The following is a 19139-nucleotide window of genomic DNA, read 5'->3' on the forward strand; positions in this document are numbered from 1 at the left end:
CAAGAAATATGGAAGACACTGGGATCACATATCATTAGTAAGTATTTTATTAATTTCAATGTAAAATAACACACTTGTATATAAGATGCAACACACACAAGCATCTAATAGTTGCTGTAATAAAAAAGCTATTGTTCTTTGGTAGTGTGGTATCTAGTTGGAACGCAGCGGAGACCAATCCTTAATCTAAGGTAAAAACATTAACTTATGATGGTTCTCTGTCAGTAGTTATACATACAGATCAGAACATATAGACCAATAATTTTATTTACAATTACAATATCATATCAACATAGTATTATGTTGATAGTTGTTTATGTGTCCATCTTGATGTCTTGAGTTGGTTGTTTATATTTGTTGATGAGCTCGGTCACTTCTTTGTACAGCCTCTGTGTAGGAAACTCCACAAGCAAGGCTAGCGGAATAGCAGCAGAGTATGACAGCACTCCCACACCGAACCATTGGAAAAACTAAAATTATATAAAATAATTAAAATCAAATTTATTACAAATATATAAACTGTATTATTATATTGCCAATGAAAGTATCAAAAAGAAATTAAAATTTTTGGGGTATTAAAAATAGATGACAATCAATTCTACGGACCTAACAAATATTTCTTACATAAAAATTATTGAACTATAATAATTATTATATTCGATTGCCATCTTGCAACCCTATTGCTGAACTTTGGATGGAACAGAATAATATAAAAATCGTGATTAAAAAACAAAAGTTGAAGTTGTATGTATTTTTCAATGCTGAATCATAATAAAATAAATATAAAAAAATTGTCAAAAAAATATATTTAGGTGTGTGGTCACCCTTATCATTTAGGGATATGAAATAGATGTTGGCCGATTCTCAGGCCTACCCGATATGCACACAAAATTTCATACAAATCGGATCAGCCGTTTCAGAGGAGTTAAGTTAGGTAACAAACACCGGGACACAGGACAATTTTATATAATAGATATAACTTGTATGTTAAATTGTATTGACCTAATTCCACGCAAAGATTACCTGATACGGACTATCCTTCTAAGAAAGTCAGAAGTTACAATTGTGACGACCCAGGAACACCATAAAACACAGTTAGTTCCACACAGGGGCGTGCATACCGTATAGGCAATTGGGCAGTGCCTACCTCTTTAAAAACCTACATAATTATAGAACTAATATTAAAGTTGATTTAGTTTAATTTGGTTCCGTAATTTATTATCAAACTTTGAACACCCACTCAAATTTTTTCCTTAGGCGAGATCCTAAATACCTACGGTAGGCAGTTTTCAGATTCGATATACAACTTTAATATCTTCAAAACCTAGTATTGTTAAGGCGAAGGGTTAGCAAAAAACACGCAAACAAGGTGTTTTAATACAAGTTTTGTTGTGAAAAAGTAGCATATCGAGCTATGAACGCTATTTAATCCTGGATTAAGGATTGGCTTGTTTTTAATCAGTGTAGGTAAAATTGGTCTGAAACTTGTCTATCGTAGGTGGTTCGCGGTAGCTCCCCTACCTGCATTGCGTGCTTGAACTCGCAACGCGCGGCTTAAGGCGAAGAGTAAGCATAAAACACGCAAACAGGATGTTTTTAGACAAGTTTTGTGGTAAAAGTATAGCATTTCGAGCTATGAACACTATATAATCCTGTTACACATATCCTTAAGTCTTATTTGTAGGTTGCTAATGCTTGCTGTTGGTTATCGTTAACACTGCCGAGCCTTTTTAAACTATCACTTTTCTTTGAAGTTAAACAAGTTTTTTTGGCATGGCGTGACGCATTTTTTTGGTACTTCTTTTAGTAAAGTTATTCTTATAGCTTGTACTTTTTTGTGTAGGTTCATTTATTCAGATTAGTATTGAATAACGAGGATTGTAAGCATATAAACTGTTTTCCACGCAAGAATTTTGAAAATATTGGCTTTGTTACATAGATGGCGGGCCGGCAGCCGTGAGCTCATATCGCTCAAGGTCACTGGCATTTAGTGTCGCCTTAAAGCGCAACTACGACTAGTGAAATCTAGAATTGCCTGCCTTGCTAGAAAACCAATGCACGCCTGGTTCCACAGGTGCCATGTAATAATGGAGCAGTTGTATGGAATGTTTTAGCTGCAGTTGTTAAATGAGTTGAGCTACCACATGCAAAAGCTTGGACAGGAGACAACTGAGAGCCCTCACGGCGTTTCTCTCGGGCCACTGGAAGCTGAACGGGCACCTAGCCAGATGCAGATTCTGCTGCGAAGCCGCGGAAGACCCCATACATCTCTTTCTGGAATGCGAGGCCATTGCCCCGACTCAAAGGTGTTTTAAAGCACCCTCACTCACAGCAGAGGACGTGCCCTACCTGGACCCTCTGAGGATCATATGCTTCTTAAAAGGAATAGGTCTAGAGAATACAATTTAAATCCCGGCAAACGTTTCGCTAGTGTAGCCTCGATTTCACCACAGTTCAATGTTTTTAGACATAAGAAGTCGAGGGTAGACCCGCTATCGCAAGCAGGGGGCACAACCTACTCGTAATAATAATATAATATTAATACCACATGCGGGCGATCCAGCTGGATGGGCTGCAAGCGTGTTGCCAGCAGTGCCTTGTTGAGCGACAGATGCAGCAGCAGCGCTCCGAACGACAGCCGCGGCGCCACGCTGCCGAAGTGGGACAGCCACGTGCGCCACCATGCTGCACCACACACATTGTATAAATTACACTGAATATGTAATTGTTACAACTATAGTAATCGACTAGCCCAAATGATTGCGAAACTGAAGTGGCAGTGGGCATGGCACATAGTTCGATGGACAGATGGCCGTTGGGACAGTAAAGTCCTCGAATGGCGACCACGTAACGGAAGACGCAGTGTTGGTAGGCCCCTCACAAGATGGACCGCCTATCTGGTCATGATCGCCGGAATACGTTGAGGGCAGCGCAGGACCGATCGTCGTGGAAATCTTTGGAGGAGACCATTGTTCAGCAGTGGACGTCTTCCGGCTGATGATTATGATGATGATATACTTATTACTTTTTTTATGGCAGCAAGGGATGAGACGAGTAGGACGTTCAGCTGATGGTAATTGATATGCTCTGCCAACAATGCAGTACCGCTCAGGATTCTTGATAAACCCAAAAATTCTGAGTGGCACTACAATTGCGGACGGATTTAAACGGATTTCGTCCATATTATTATTATCTCTAGTACCTACATATAGTTTAGTTGTTATATGTATACAGGTAAGATTTTACTATGTTTTTTAGGAATATTATGAATTAATAACTAAGTAATGTATTATGTGTGTATAAGTAATAGTGTAGATAACTTACAAATTAGGTATAGTTTAATTTATTATAGATCCACGATAGTATAGTCTAAGAGCGTAAACTCGCTAACAAACTGTTGCATCAGTTTGGCGAGATGTAAAGTTTAGGTACCAACTGTGCATACTTTAATAATTAAATAAATAAAAAAAACAGGTATCCATATTTAAGCGCGTATACACATAACAAAAAAACAACAGCTAATTTAAATATTAAAATCAATATAATAGAATAATCTGTAGAATTTCCTATATACTTTTTTTTTCAAATTGATTAAATACAACTCATTTATCTATCAATTATTTATAATTGATTACAAATAGCCTTGAATATGTATTAGCTTAATTTAGCATAAAATAGTTTTTACTAGTCACTTGATGTAAACAAATTTTTCAATCCATTTCTGCCATATTACGATTTCGTATTAGCTGCTGTATTTTAGTTTATGATCATCATACTCTTATCTTTCAAAGCTGTTTCTGGAAACATTTTGTACCGCAAGGTAACTTGCTTTCGGATAACATGGCCCTTTCTTATTTAGTGTTGATTTGTATGTAAAATTGTTTCAATAATTTCGTTAACGGACACGATCTAAAAACCTACATGATATCGATAAAAACTACCAAGTTATTTGATCCTGATTGGCGACTCAGATTATTGGGAATCCATATAGTGGATGTCCGTTCTTCATTGTATTATTTGAATTCTTTTTTTAATAAGTTTGTGGTCCAAGGGAGTTGACCTGCAAAATGAAGAAACTTTTTCATTAGGATATCTGGTAAATGTTTTAATTTTAAACCTAAGTTCTAAGGAATGTCAAGGATAAATAATACATTAGAGAAGCTCAAGGGGTGCTGTTTTATATGATATGATATGAAACAGACTGTTGCAGTCTTCAATAATTTTTGATCAAAAAATGTCTTACCCTAACTGCCAGAATACTTCGTGAATTCCCAGAACCAGATGTATTGTTTTTGAAACAATTAGGTGTTTAAATTTATGTTGATTAGTGGTATCTACAGTAGTAGAAGCTTACACAAATCATCATGGCAGTCAAGTCTGGTCAGACCAAGAAGTCTCTTCATATAGGCCAACAAGCCTGTCATAGAATCTGAGCGGTACTGCGATTGCGATCGTCACAAGTCGAGATGTTAATGTTAATGTCACGTTAGCCCAGTCATTTTACTAGTTACGGCGCCTTTTAATCCGAAATAAAATAATAATTATTCACTTCTACTTGGTGGCAGAAAAAGGCGCTGTTGTTGTATCTATCTAGTCGACATCCTGTGCTACGAAGCCTCCCATTAGTATGTTGTTACTTTAGTTACATCGCAAGATTGTATCACACCAAATCGGATTAAGAACTAAACATTGTAGTTACCATCGGCAAGATACATCTGTCAGAAGATATTCACAAAGCTGCAAATAACAAGTACCTATTACTGTAGTGTTTCTGGATTTATCACAGGCTTTGTACAATGAAAACACTTTCAAATTTTCATTTTTAGGAAACTACTTTGCTGTCAGATTCTTCCACGTGCAAAAAGAAGTATATTTTATTTATATATAAGTTATTTATTTTACACCTTAAACCCCCCGGATAAAGTAGGCAGGCACTTGCAGATTATACAGAAGAATTAGCCGTTCAGGGTTACCCAAAACAAGCAAGGCTGATTCTTTAATCCTGCCTAGACTATCTCAAATGGTGGTTAGCCAAGTGGCGTTATAAAGGTTACCTGAAGTCTGACAATGAATATAGTAGGTACAGATTCTTTCTTTCTCTCTTACAAGGAAGGTTCTTATACTCTGCGGTTCATTTTAAAATCAGCAGCTAGACCAGAATGTATCATCCGAACTGTAAGGAAAGGAATTAAACACGCACTTACGAGTGTTATCGAAACATGCTGGCAAAGCGTTTATTGGAAAAAGCTTTTAAATTTCCAAGGTTTCCTGGAGGAATAAAATCAGAAAGTATGTCACTGAACTGCTTGTTCTGAAAGTTTGATAACATTGTTCAACTATAACATTATTATATTTTGTTGAATGTTGAAAAAATATATTTAGGGGTAGTATCTAGTATATTAGAAATGACATCAAAAAAGTTCTAAAGGAATCAATTTTGAGAAAATAAATGCCTTTTAGGTATGTCTTTTTATTATTTATTGTATAATATTATTGACTCACGTAAGCGACAGTAAATTGGTCGGTAAGAGTGGAGGGAGATGCTGCAATTTTGCTACCTTTTTTTGTCCTCGGCGTACTGTGCCCTCAAAATACGGCGACGGTTAGCCCGATTGAATTTCGATAAAGTTTGGCATGAAGACCAAGCAAGCATTAACAAGCCAAGAAAAGTTTTACCAAAATCATGTGCAAATATTCTTGAAACTTATATTACCAATAGATTTTTAGGATTCGACAAGAGGATATCTGTTCAGAAATTAAGGAGTTAAACTCGGAGTGTATACGGAGGGAATACAGCCAATATAATATCTGAGCATTACTCATGACACAAAGCTCCGCTGGAACTTCGTTTTAATAATGTGTGGCTTCCAGGAAGACACTCTTAAGATGTCAGTACCAAAATGAAGTTTTATTGTTCAAGCAAGTCCTTATGCCTGTATGGACTTATGGGATCCAGCTGTTGCAGCAGCCATACAACGCTTGCAGAATAAAGTATTAAGGGACACTGTGAACGCACCTTGGTACATTCGAAACAGCGATCTCCATCGGGACAATCAAGTTCGTTGATTAAGTAATACAAAAATACGCTGAAGCTCATCAACATAGACTTCATCATCACGTGAGTGTAGAGGCAATCCAGCTCCTTGGCAACACTGATATAGTAAGAAGACTAAAATGAATTACTATTAAGTGCTAGTGAATTAGTGTAAAGCAGTATAAAAATAGTGATATTATTATAAAAGACATGAATATAGTGGCTTATCCTTAATAGAGACATTAAGAAGAGTATTAATGGACACATTCGTATAATCTAAAGTTAATTAATCCTAAGTTGAGGCCAGATTGTAATATAAGTGGGGCAACATTATAATAATTATATTATTATGTTCCCTAGGGGAAAATAAAGTTCGTGCTGTATGAAGGTCACAAACACAGCTCAATAAATCACCCCAGCACTAAACCAGCTCCGCCTCGTTTGGCGAGGTTTGGCGGCGAATTGTTAATGAAAAATGTTTCAGAAGAAGGTAGGTATAATGTCGAGTCTAATATTTGTCTGAATGTGGTGGTAATTTGGTTAGGTCGCGTGCACGTATTTCACACACTCACACTTGACGCCGTTGATGGCCCCCAGCAACGCCACGGTGACAAGCAGCACGAATACTGGACGCTCGAGTGCAGCCAGAGCGGCAGCGGCCATCGGGTGCGGGACTCCGCCCCCCAGGAGACGTGGAGACAGCGCCGCCCAGCCTAGCGCCGCAGGTGCACACAGCACCGACACCGCGCGGAAAACCTGCTCGTTACAATCATGTCTCAAGCTATAACTACTTTATAGTTTATATACACACAAACACTCACGCCTGTTTCCCATCGGGGTAGGCAGAGACAACAGAATGCCACTTGCTTCTATCCTAACAAACCTCACGTGCTTCTTCTACATTCATTACTCTTTTCAGACATGCTCGCCGGTTCCGGTGCTTCGGACCTTTCCTTTATTTCTTTGGTCGACCAATGTCCTACGAGGTCTCCCGCTACCGACTTGCCCACACACACCTCATTCATTCGTTCCACGTGTCCAAATCATTTAAGCATTCCTTTCTCAATCCTTGTCACGATATCTTCTTTCAGACCACAGCGCGACTTTATTACCGCATTCGGAATTCTATCAATCAGTCTCACCCCACACCTACTACGCAGTAAATAAAATAAAAGTAAAAAGAAAAAGTGATGAACTATAATTAAAATGGTTATGCGTTAAGTTTGTTACAAGCAAACCGATTGATGCTTGAACGTCAACTTGTACAAGATGTAGCAATAATAAAGGTACGTGCTGGCGCAAATACCTTGTGGTCGGCGATGCGCACGCCGGCATCTCCAAGGGCGTGATGGAGGTGCGCTAGCAGGAGCCCCGCCAGCGAGGCTGAGGCGTTCCCCAGCGGTGACTGGTATAGCACATTGAAGGAGGGCTCCCCGCCGTAAGCCACCAGTACCGACCTGCAGCATCACACTACATTAAACCCCTGCACGTAAACTTTTCTAAAAGGCCGGCAACGCTCCGGTGATTCGTCTGGTGTTGCAAGACAATGTGGGCAGCGGTGATCACTTAGCATCAAGTGACCGTACGCTCGTTTGTTCTGCTGTTGCATAAAAAACCAAGGTTAAATAACTAAGGGTTTGAAGTTTGCTCGTTAACAACTGTAAAACTCTCGACTAGCCTTGTATCGGAATGGGTAGGTACTAATCCTCGTTTCGAGCGATTGTTTATCCACAGTCATCTTGGCAGCAAAGACAAATATATAGAGAGTGGGTACAAATACTTTAAACCGGTCTTCAAACTAGCGCTCTATGAGGCTCAGGTCAAAATGTGGCGACATTTGAATTATTACTTTCAGCTCTGGTCTGGTAAGCCCACCATCAGATTGAATAATTTAACTGCGTCTGAGGTCGAGCTACTTGAATAGTCAAGGATCCAGAATTTATGGTGAGCGCCTCGATCACTTCAATTTGTGTTTTATTTAATTTTCTTTACGAAGGAGAGCCTTCGTTAATGCCCTAACATTCTGAAAATATTTTTTGTCATGATATCTACCGATCACATCTGTCATGACATTCATCTACAAGCAGTATTCAAAGTAACACTTCAGTAGATTAGACTGATCATAATCAGTACATACGATTATATGCCGAAAGCTTCTTCATCATTCTTTATGAGATTCAAGAAGTGACCAACGATGGTGTGACCAGCGATAGTTTATCCTCCTATTGTATGAAAAATATCTGTAGAAAGAGCAGATTTTCTTAAACTGGTATTTTTATGAAAATAAGGGATGAGGCGAGTATGACGTTCAGCTGATGGTTATACATACGCCCTGCCCATTACAATGCAGTGCCGTTTAGGACTCTTGAAAAACCCAAAAATTTGCCCAGTAATTTCACATGCCCTGTACTTTCCCCGGGGCGTAAAAAGAAAAGGGGAGTCCCAGGCCCATGGGCGTCGTAAGAGGCTACTAAGGGCTTTTTGGAAGTGGGAGAGTCACGCTGCCGTCTTATGATATCAGCACAATCGGGCCATACTCGTCCGCACTCGCACAGAATACCGGCGTGAAGTAGCGGCCTAGTGCCGCTATGTTTCGTATAGGTTATTGTCGAGGTCCGAAGGCCATTCCTCCCCCCCTTCCCCCCAACAAGATTATGAAAGCGGTTCTAAAAGAGATACCCCAGGAGGGTACCGGCTCTATCAGAGCCGGAGAATCCTTTCCCGAGCATCCTCGCTCGGGCTGCCTCTCATATTCTTGGAAATGTACAGTACCGTGCATGTCAAAGGACAAACAGGGCAGCAACAACACGGCACCCCGCTCCACGCTTAATGTAGACTTTTGTAACGTCAGGGGAATTCACTCCAATTTAGCTCTCCTAGCGATACGTCGTATCAATGATATGTTGGACACCTCCAAAATCTACGGCGCCCTTCATACCGAAACACTATAATGCTTACACATTACTGCTTCGCGGCAGAAATAGGCATCGTTGTGGTACTCATAATCTAGCCGGCATCCTGTGCAAAAGGGCCTCGCACTGGTAAAAAACTGGTGCGAGAAAAGTAAGAAAGTACGTACTCAGGTCGGTGTAGGACAAAAGTAGGCACGAGACGCCAGAGACAGGCGAGTGTGAAGTTGATTCCGGTGACGAAGATGAAAAGGCCTGCCAGTAGGGGCACGGCGGCGCGGCGCCCTCGGAGCAACAGAGTGGCAAGCAGCGCCACCACGTACAGCTGCATGTCGGCGGCAAGGTACCTGCAGCCATGTTATCACTAATTACATACATATAATCACGCCTCTTGTAGTCTCAGTGGCGGTCTCACTTCTTTCCACTTGCTACGATCCTTAAATACTTGTTTCGCTTCGTCCACTTTCATTATTTCCTACATACATGCTCTTCGGTTTCGGGTACTTTTGACGTAGCCTTTTTCCAAGACGTCTCTGACTTGGTCTCGAAACGTCTGTAGGTCTACCCCATCACTTATGACTAGTCTAAAAATAGTCTCCAAAAATGATTTCTGCAATTTTGAGCTTGAAAATAGTTTGTCAAGACGGCCCGACAATTTGGTCAAGATCGCCGAAGTAGGTTGGATGAGAGCAGCGCACGACTATTTATCATGGTGATCTTTGGGATAGGCCTTTGTCCAGCAGTGGACGTGTTTCGTTATAAAAGGAATGGAATGGAATAAGTTAAGCGGGCCTTTCACTGTCCAAGAACATTTGGAGCTAGTGCACTTATACGAGCTAGATTGTTGCATAGGAGTACCTACACCCGGATTCTTGTTTGCACATCCGAGTAGTGTTTGTCTCTTCACACAATGAATATAACAACAAGCCAAAACCCGATTTGCTGTGAGAAGAATATGCTTTTTCCTGCAATAAAATAGCAAAGCATTTTATTTAACATTTCCGCTTGTATCAAGAAGGTTTGAATAACTTGCGGACAAAACCGTAGGTAAGTGGATAAGTCTCCCGGATATGTACATGCCAGTACTCACCAGGTCTGTATCAAGCACTTGTCGTCGGGGTAGATAACGTTGTTCATGTATATGAGATGCGTCCACCACTTGCGGCGGCAGACGGCGGCCTCTTCGCCGACGAGTGGCTTCCACAGCGGCCCGTCACCGAGCCGCTCCATCCATGTTGCCACGAACCACACCACTACGAAATTACTCGGGCTTATCCTGAAGTCGAAGGAAAAACTCATAATATTTGTAAATAAGTACAAACTTGATACTTATGTTTGCCTACCACTTGGGAATTGAAATAATTTGATTCTAAATAAGATGAAGTCGCATTCACATTACTGCTAGTACGCGAAACTAACATGCGCAATAGTATCTTTAAACTAAATCTAGAGCCCTTTCACAAAAGACGGAACCCAAAGTGCCGGGGTCCTTACGTACCTTTTATTTTTGCGAGGAGAAATAGGCCAGTAGCTTAACTATATGGAAAGTAAAAACCACTGCACATGTGGAATGGGCACCTGCAATTCTAACGTCGGGATGCGAGGCTTTCGCCACGTCCTCTCCTTAAAGATCCATAAACACGATTTCAGGGATAAAATATGCGGCTAAGACCTCTACTGACACCCACCGTTAACTATTTACTATTGCATTGGCTGTTATTGTAAGTTATGTAAATATTCTTATTTCTTACCTTACAATTCGATTCAAGATGGTCTCGAAGAATGTTTTCATGAGGGGCAAGTTTTTCCGCCGCTGTTGAAGTATTTTGTGGGCTAGCAGAAATGATGCCATCAGGAAGAAGATCTGCACAACTAGTGTGCTGTTGGTCATCAGCATGGCGTCGTAGTCGCGGCGAGTCTGCATAAAAATCTACACTTTAGACAAGCTTATGCAGGCTTTTGTATTTATTAAATTATTCGATGCTTATACAATTAAGCCAAAAGAACCAACATAGTTAAGTAAAAGTAGCTGCATTGCAATTTGTAGGCCAATATTAGTTTTTTTTATGTTTTTTTTATGTTGCACATTATGTCTGTAGTTTTACATATACAACGATCCCTCACGGATTTCATGAATTGAATATGTCTTTGCACCTCGAGGCAGTCGTGGCAGAATGTAATCGAAGGCTTGGTTTGTATTAATCTCTAGCTCCTTTATACACAGTTATGAAGACTGTGACTTGATCTCCGCGTCCGTATTGAGACGTCTTCTGGAATAGTAACCTTAGTTTCCAATGCGATTGTGGCCCGTGGTAAAGTATCTCGTATAATGATGCCAATGATAGTTGTTTTTTTAACATAATACGTCCAGAATTGTATTTAGCGTCACCAACCGCCCAAGAGCTGCTCGTTCTTACATATTATAAGATTCAAAATCAATTATTTTTACGATATAGGTATTCGATTTCTAAGAAAAAATATACGAGATCTTGACCAGATCATCGGTCCATATTGTGGGGTGTGTACCGACATTGCATCTTCCAATACGTGGTTGCCATTCGAGGACTTTATTGCCCCAACGGCTATTTCTCCTTCGAGCTAGTGCCCTGCTCACTGGGCATGTCGGTGATTTTGGTTCTCCTAAGGATCTCCGTATTTCTGATTCGATCAGGAAAACTACAAGCATAACCTTCCATTGCAATCTGAGTGACCACGAGCCTTCGGATATAACTGGTATATTGAAATATTAGAAAGAAAAGAAAGAAAGAAAAAACATTTTTTTCAACACACAAATAACAAAATGAAGCAACTTAAAAATATACAAATATAAAAACGTGTGGTTTTTAAAAAGGAGCCACTCAGCATGTGTTTCAACACAAGTGTGTTGCAACGCTGATCTTCTGTGACTCCTGCGTGACACATGAACCTTAAGGGCGACACCTCGCCTGAATTAAATTATTAGTATACTAACTAAACTTAAAACAGGAACAAACCTGTAAAGAGTAATTATAATTAATAATACAACAACAAAAAGCTCCTAGTCTCTTTGAACGCAACTAATGCTGGAATACTGACTTCGATATTCCTTTAATAGATATGTTTTAATTTTTAATTTAAGAGAATTAACAGATAAGGAGACTTTGAAAGGTGGCGGTATATTGTTCCAGCACTTAGTTGCGTTATAACTAAAACTACCTTTGAAGGCCGCAGTGTGATGCCGACTAAAAGGCAGAAGACCGTATAGCGTTCTTATCGCCGTCGTAGTAGGTACTAGAGAATCCGAGAGAATAGAGATTACCAGTTCTGAGTAGCGCGCGTCAGCGACGTAGGAGAGTGAGGCGAGCCAGCACACGTGCTCCAAGATGACAGCCATCATGCAGAACACGCGCAGGCCGTCGAAGGTGCGCAGGTCCGGAGCGGAAGGGCGCGGCCGCGGAGTTCCAGCTGTCAGCGCGCGCCATGATCGCACTACAGACCAGCTTAGCGCCCAGCCGCGCTCTGTCATACACAGAGGTAAATACTGCTGTAAGCACTGACCGGAACCTAGCCAGAATGAGTCTCAGTAAATCAAAGCTGTGTAGATTCTGCTACGAAGCCGCTCAAGACTCCATACACATTCTTCTGGAATGCGAGGCCATTGCCAGAATCAGTCAGGGATGTCTTAATACACCCTCACTCAAAGCAGAGGACATGCCCTGCCTTGACCCTCTCGGGACTCTAGAGAATACAATTTAAATCCCGGCACACGGTTTCAAGCCAGTGGCCTCAATTTTTCCACAGCTCATTGTTTTTTTTAGACATAGGAAGTCGAGGGTAAGCGCGCTAGTGCAAGCAGGGGGCACAATAGATTCTCGGATTTGCATCTTAATCCCCTACTCATAATTTAAAAAAAGCACTGACGTAATTGTACTATTAATGTCATTATATTACTCAGTGAGACGTACCCTTGCGAGCGTGATCGGAGAGCGTCAAGTCCAGGGTGGTGCTGACGAAGGCGAGCGTTAGCACCACCATGAGAAGCGCGGCGCAGGCGGCCTGGGAGGCGGTCAGTGAGGCGGGGGGCGCGGGTCCCCCTCGTGAGCAGTACTCCAGCCGGGATAGCTGCGCGCTCAGGTTGTACGACGATCGCATCTCCTGCTGCACGCATGACTCGAACCTGGATGATGACACTATGAATTATGTCACGTACACTGACTACTAATTAATACTCAATATGGAGGAATATGCTCGGAGTTTCCCTGCGAGATCGAATCAGAAATGAGGAGATCCGTAGGAGAACCAAAGTTACCGACATAGGCAAAACTGAAGTGGCAGTGGGCAGGGCACATAGTTCGACGGACAGATGGCCGTTGGAGCAGGAACGTCCTCGAATGGTTACCACGTACCGGAAGACGCAGTGTTGATAGGCCCCCCACAAGATGGACCGACAACCTGGTCAAGATCGCCGGAGTAGGTTGGATGAGGGCAGCGCCCTGTGCTGCCTCGGGGCGTAACAAGAATAGGGTAGTCCCAGGTCCAAGGGTGTCGTAAGAGGCGACTACGGGCTTTTTGAAAGTGGGAGAGTCACGCTGCTGTCTTATGACGTCAGCACAATCGGGCCAGACTCGTCCGGGTTACTTACCACACTCGCACAGAATACCGGCGTGAAGTAGCGGCCTAGTGCCGCTATGTTTCGCATAGGTTAGTGTCGAGGACTGGAGGCCATTCCCCCCCGTCCTTTCCCCCCCCCCCCAACAAAATATGAGAGCGGTCCTAAAAAATAAATTACCCCAGGAGGGTACCGGCTCTTGTAGAGCCGGAGAATCCCTCCCCGGGCATTCGCGCTCGGGCTGCCCCTCGTATTCTGGGGAGGGCACAGTACCGCGTATGTCACAGGACAAACAGGGCAGCAACACCACGGCACCCCGCTCCACGCTTAATGTGGACTTTTGTAACATCCGGGGAATTCACTCCAACTTAAACGCCGTCCACCACCACCTTGAGACGGCGCAGCCGGCCTTGTGTTTCCTTACGGAGACGCAGATATCTCGACCTAGCGATACGTCATATTTAACGTACCCCGGGTACAAAATTGAGCATAATTTCATGCCTCATGCCGGGGTATGTGTGTACGTTAGGGAGGATATCTGCTGTCGCCGTCTCGGCAATTTTGAGGGTAGGGGCCTGTCTACTCTCTGGCTCCGCGTAGATTTAGAGGACCGCGTCCGCATCTATGCGTGTGTCTACAGGTCCCATAGTGGTAACGCAGAAACGGATCACCTCATGGGCTGCGTTCAAGCGGCATTTGATGACGTGCTTGCTCAGATCCCCTCCGCTGAAATCGTAGTCTTGGGTGATTTCAACGGGCACAATGCCGAATGGCTTGGATCACGTACCACAGACTACGCAGGGCGATCTGTGCATAATTTTGCATTGGCGTATGGTCTGTCCCAATTGGTTGAGTCGCCGACGCGGCTCCCGGATGTGGATAGCCACATGCCGTCCTTATTAGATCTTCTTCTGACTACACATCCCGATGGTTACCAGGTCTCTGTCGACGCCCCTCTCGGAACGTCCGACTATTGCCTGGTCAGGAGTGTAGTGCCTATCCGACGCCAACGTCGCAGACCACCAGCGACCCGCCGCGTTTGGCACTACAAGTCAGCAGATTGGGATAGGATGCGTTCCTTTTTTGCATCCTACCCTTGGGGCAGGGTTTGTTTCCTTTCGGATGATCGTAGTGCCTGCGCCGTTGCAGTAGCCGATGTGATACTGCAGGGCATGGATATTTTTATACCAAGCTCTGTAGTACCGATCGGTGGCAGATCACAGCCCTGGTTCGATGCGTCAGTTAAAGCAGCATCTGACTGCAAAAAAACAGGCGTATCGAACTTGGGTTGCGGCGCTGGGCTCAAAGGATCCGAACTGCAAAGTTCTGAAGAGGAAATATAACCGTGCCTCCAGATTTTTTAAGCGGTAAATCGCCCGTGCGAAATCGAAGCACGTCGTCAAAATTGGCGAGCAGCTTTCCAGTTACCCGACCGGAACACGCAAGTTCTGGTCGTTGTCGAAAGCTGCTCTTGGTAACTTCAACCAGCCGTCCATGCCGCCGTTGCACATGAGGAATGACACCCTGGCCCATACGGCAAAAGAGAAAGCCGATCTCCTGTGCAATCTTTTTTCCTCCAACTCGACTCTTGACGACAACGGAAAAACACCGCCGACCATCCCGCGGTGTCAGAGCTCCATGCCTGAAGTACAGTTCCGACAGAAAACTGTTAGGCGAGCTCTGTTTTCGTTGGACGTCAGGAAGTCGAGCGGGCCGGATGGCATTTCTCCAATCGTGCTTAGAACGTGTGCCCCTGAGTTGACGCCGGTGCTAACGCGTTTATTCCGGCACTCTTATTCAAAAGGCGTAGTCCCTGATTCATGGAAGTCAGCCCTTGTCCATCCGATCCCAAAAAAAGGAGACAGTTCGGATCCGGCAAACTACAGGCCTATTGCTATTACCTCCCTACTCTCCAAAATTATGGAGAGCATAATTAACCGCTAGCTCTTGGTATACCTTGAGGGTCACCAGTTGATCAACGACCGGCAGTACGGCTTTCGCCATGGTCGGTCGACTGGCGATCTTCTGGTATACCTAACACACAGATGGGCGGCGGCTATTGAAAGCAAGGGGGAAGGCCTGGCAGTTGGTCTGGATATAGCGAAGGCCTTTAATCGTGTATGGCACAAGGCGCTCCTCGCAAAACTTTCATCATTTGGGCTTCCCGAGAGCTTATGCAAGTGGACCTCCAGCTTCCTCACTGGGCGCAGCATACAGGTCGTTATCGACGGTTATTGCTCGAATCCCAAGCCCGTGAACGCTGGAGTGCCCCAAGGCTGTGTGCTATCTCCCACGCTGTTTCTTCTGCATATCAATGATATGTTGGACACCGCCAACATGCATTGCTATGCAGACGACAGCACTGGTGATGCCGTATACACGGGCCATGCAGGTCTCTCTCGGGAAAACGTCGACCAGTGCCGGGTGAAACTTGTGTCTTCTATCGAGTCCTCTCTCGAGAAGGTCGCGGAATGGGGTAAGTTGAACCTTGTCTAATTTAACCCCCAGAAGACTCAACCCCATTTGCCGTATCACCGCTCTTCGAGAACACTTCCCTTAAAGCCTCGCCTAGTATCGGAATACTGGGTCTCGAAATCTCGAGCAATTGCCAATTCCGTGGCCATCTGGAGGGCAAAGCCAAACTGGCTTCAAAGAAACTGGGCGTCATAAATAGAGCACGGCAATACTTCAAGCCGGCCCACATTCTAGCGCTCTACAAAGCGCAGGTCCGGCCTCACATGGAGTATTGCTGTCATCTCTGGTCTGGCGCACCCCAGTATCAGCTCGATCCATTTGACCGCGTGCAACGCAGAGCAGCTCGAATTGTCGGGGACCCAGTACTCTGTGAACGGCTGGATCACTTGGCGTTGCGTAGAGACGTCGCTTCATTGTGTGTCTTCTACCGCATTTATCACGGGGAGTGTTCCGAAGAGCTGTTCAACCTGATTCCTGCCGCCGAATTTCACCTTCGCACGACACGCCACAAGTTACGATGTCATCCCCACCATCTGGATGTGTGGCGGTCCTCCACAGTGCGGTTTTCAAGGAGCTTTCTTCCTCGTACCACGAAGCTGTGGAATGAGCTTCCTTGTGCGGTGTTTCCGGGACGATACGACATGGGTACCTTCAAGAAAAGCGCGTACACCTTCCTTAAAGGCCGGCAACGCTCTTGTGATTCCTCTGGTGTTGCAGGAGAGTGTGGGCGGCGGTGATCACTTAACACCAGGTGACCCGTACGCTCGTTTGTCCTCCTATTCCATAAAAAAAAAAAAAAAAAAGCGCAGGACCGACCGTCATGGCGGTCTTGGGGGAGACTTTGGCCAGCAGTGGACGTCTTCCAGCTGAAATAATGATGATGAAAGAGAAATATATACTCCGTGGTGTAAACATGCGATTCACATTAAAATCGTGATCACAGCAATATTTACCAACAACGAAGCTCATCGTTTTTCCGTAAGCGACTATGTACGTTCGCGGACACAAAGATCACGTGCTAAAGTTGGTTATTGGCGCACTGTTTACCGAAGACGTGTCCCGACTATATTTTAACACAGTTTTCAATCAGTACTTTTTGCATGCTAATCTAAATTAGCCGAATAGAAGAGACTACAATAAATTTAAGATCTATAATGTATACTGCATTCGAAGCAATAAATAAATTTCATTTCATTTCAAGCCCTTCTTTGGGGTCAATGACAAAAATTATTTCAATATGTGTTAGTGTTTATTTACGCATGCAAGAAACTATATATCACACAAATTTGGCGTAACAAAACAGAAATCCTATTTTTTTTTATTCCTCGTGCTAATTTGCGTTTGTAGAAAAAACAATATTGTTATAAGGAAGGTGTAAAATAAGAACCAATGAAAATATTATTATACCGCATAATGTAGTTAAATAACGTTAATTTAAAATTTAAATGTCATTAAAGTATTTTTATACAATTAGAATGAAACTATTTTTTATCCTTATTGAAATTTATTTAACTGTCGTCCATTGGTTGTGGTTCAGAAGACATATGAGTTACAAGAGACTTGGTAGCTGAAGTATCATACGATATAATGGTTTAGTGGACCAACAGCTAACGTCAGATTTTGAGTTTCGGTAAAAAATAGGTCTGAAAACTTCACCTTTTACTTTAATTTTTTAAGTATAAACTCAATGATCATGTATGCTTTAGTCTAGAATAGTCTCAAATAAATGCAGGTAGTATAAATAGTAATAGCCTAAACATATGGTCGGATTTGGTACGACCGCACCATCGGACGGTCCGGTGGGCGCGTCGCACCATTTGGTCCGCAGTCGTACTCACTACGGTCCGGGCGGTGTTAATAATAATATTGTGCGATGGACAATGCGACATACCACCGAATAAGGTCCGGTCATGTGTTTTTTTTATGGAATAGTAGGACTAACGTGCGTACGGGTCACCTGGTGTTATGTGATCACCGCCACCCACACTCTCTTGCAACACCAGAGGAATCACAAGAGCGTTGCCGGCCTTTAAGGAAGGTGTACGCGCATTTTTTGAAGTTACCCATGTCGTATCGTCCCGGAAACACCGCACAAGGAAGCTCATTCCACAGCTTTGTAGTACGTGGAAGAAAGCTCCTTGAAAACCGCACTGTGGAGGACCGCCACACATCCAGATGGTGGGGATGGTATCCTAACTTGTGGCGTGTCGTGCGAAGTTGTTTAGCCTATAAGGCTTATACTGACCAGGAAGCCAGGTGGTGTGGTGTAGGGCGCACGGGGCACCGGCGGGACACGCACACTCCGCGGTGCAGCCGTGTGTGGTTGTAGTTGTCCACCCAGTTGGCGGACCAGCGCTGTAACAAACACGACGCCATGCTGACATTTATTCTAAGATCTAGAGAGCGTACTTAGTTACTTGGACTTTGCTCAGACTACTTTCTTAAAACAAAACTGAGTGTACCAGGGTAGAAGCCTTTAAAAATAATAAAAAGTGAAAAAAAAAAAATAGTAGGGTTGGTAATATGGGTTGCATACCCATTAGAAAAGGAGGGGAATATTATAAAAATGAAAGGAAAAATAATTTACGGGCGATCTGAGGTCGGGAAAGGGATGCGGGTGAGTTTAAAGTCCTATCGAAAAAAGTCAAATAGCAAAGTTGTAGGTAATAAAAAGATCTAAAACTTTTGTTTTTGTGTATTAATAATAATTACACTTTTTTTACATAACCTCAAAATTTATGTGAAAAATTCAAAAAAAAGTTTTTGGTTTTTTATTTTTATCTTTAACAAAATTTTTTTTTTAACGAAATTTGGTGAATACTTACCTTTTAATGTCCCAAATACGCTGTAATTTATTTGATTAAAAATATTTATTTTTTCATCTTATTTTGAATTAATATCGAAAAAGCACCCTAATTTTCAATCGAAAAAATCTTCTCAGAAAATGCAAAAAATCGAATCGAATATAAGCTTAGCATAATTTTTTATTTCATTTGCATAATCATTTTACAGTTGAAATTGTGCTGAGCTCAAGCTAAAACAGCCCAATACAAAAGTTAAGTTCACGGTTTATCACACTATAGATATCTCCTAAGACTTTGCTCAGACTTTTCTTACGTAAAACATATCTGAG

At 42.8% G+C, this 19139-nt stretch overlaps 1 protein-coding gene across 1 annotated transcript in view; it reads right to left on the minus strand.

Moving 5' to 3' along the window:
* Window positions 1-260: 260 nt before the first annotated feature.
* Window positions 261-19139, minus strand: part of LOC126975714 (O-acyltransferase like protein-like) — a 32030-nt gene continuing 13151 nt past the window's right edge. The window contains exons 3-12 of the mRNA XM_050823714.1: window positions 18252-18361; window positions 12888-13099; window positions 12242-12441; window positions 10695-10861; window positions 10034-10219; window positions 9114-9290; window positions 7341-7491; window positions 6607-6790; window positions 2546-2685; window positions 261-470 (exon numbers count right to left, since the gene is read on the minus strand). Of these exons, the coding sequence (XP_050679671.1) occupies window positions 315-470; window positions 2546-2685; window positions 6607-6790; window positions 7341-7491; window positions 9114-9290; window positions 10034-10219; window positions 10695-10861; window positions 12242-12441; window positions 12888-13099; window positions 18252-18361 (1683 nt within the window). The 3' untranslated portion in view covers window positions 261-314. The remainder of the gene's footprint in view (window positions 471-2545; window positions 2686-6606; window positions 6791-7340; window positions 7492-9113; window positions 9291-10033; window positions 10220-10694; window positions 10862-12241; window positions 12442-12887; window positions 13100-18251; window positions 18362-19139) is intronic.

This window comes from Leptidea sinapis, chromosome 37 (genome assembly GCF_905404315.1).
Source record: "Leptidea sinapis chromosome 37, ilLepSina1.1, whole genome shotgun sequence".
Lineage (NCBI taxonomy): Eukaryota > Metazoa > Arthropoda > Insecta > Lepidoptera > Pieridae > Leptidea > Leptidea sinapis.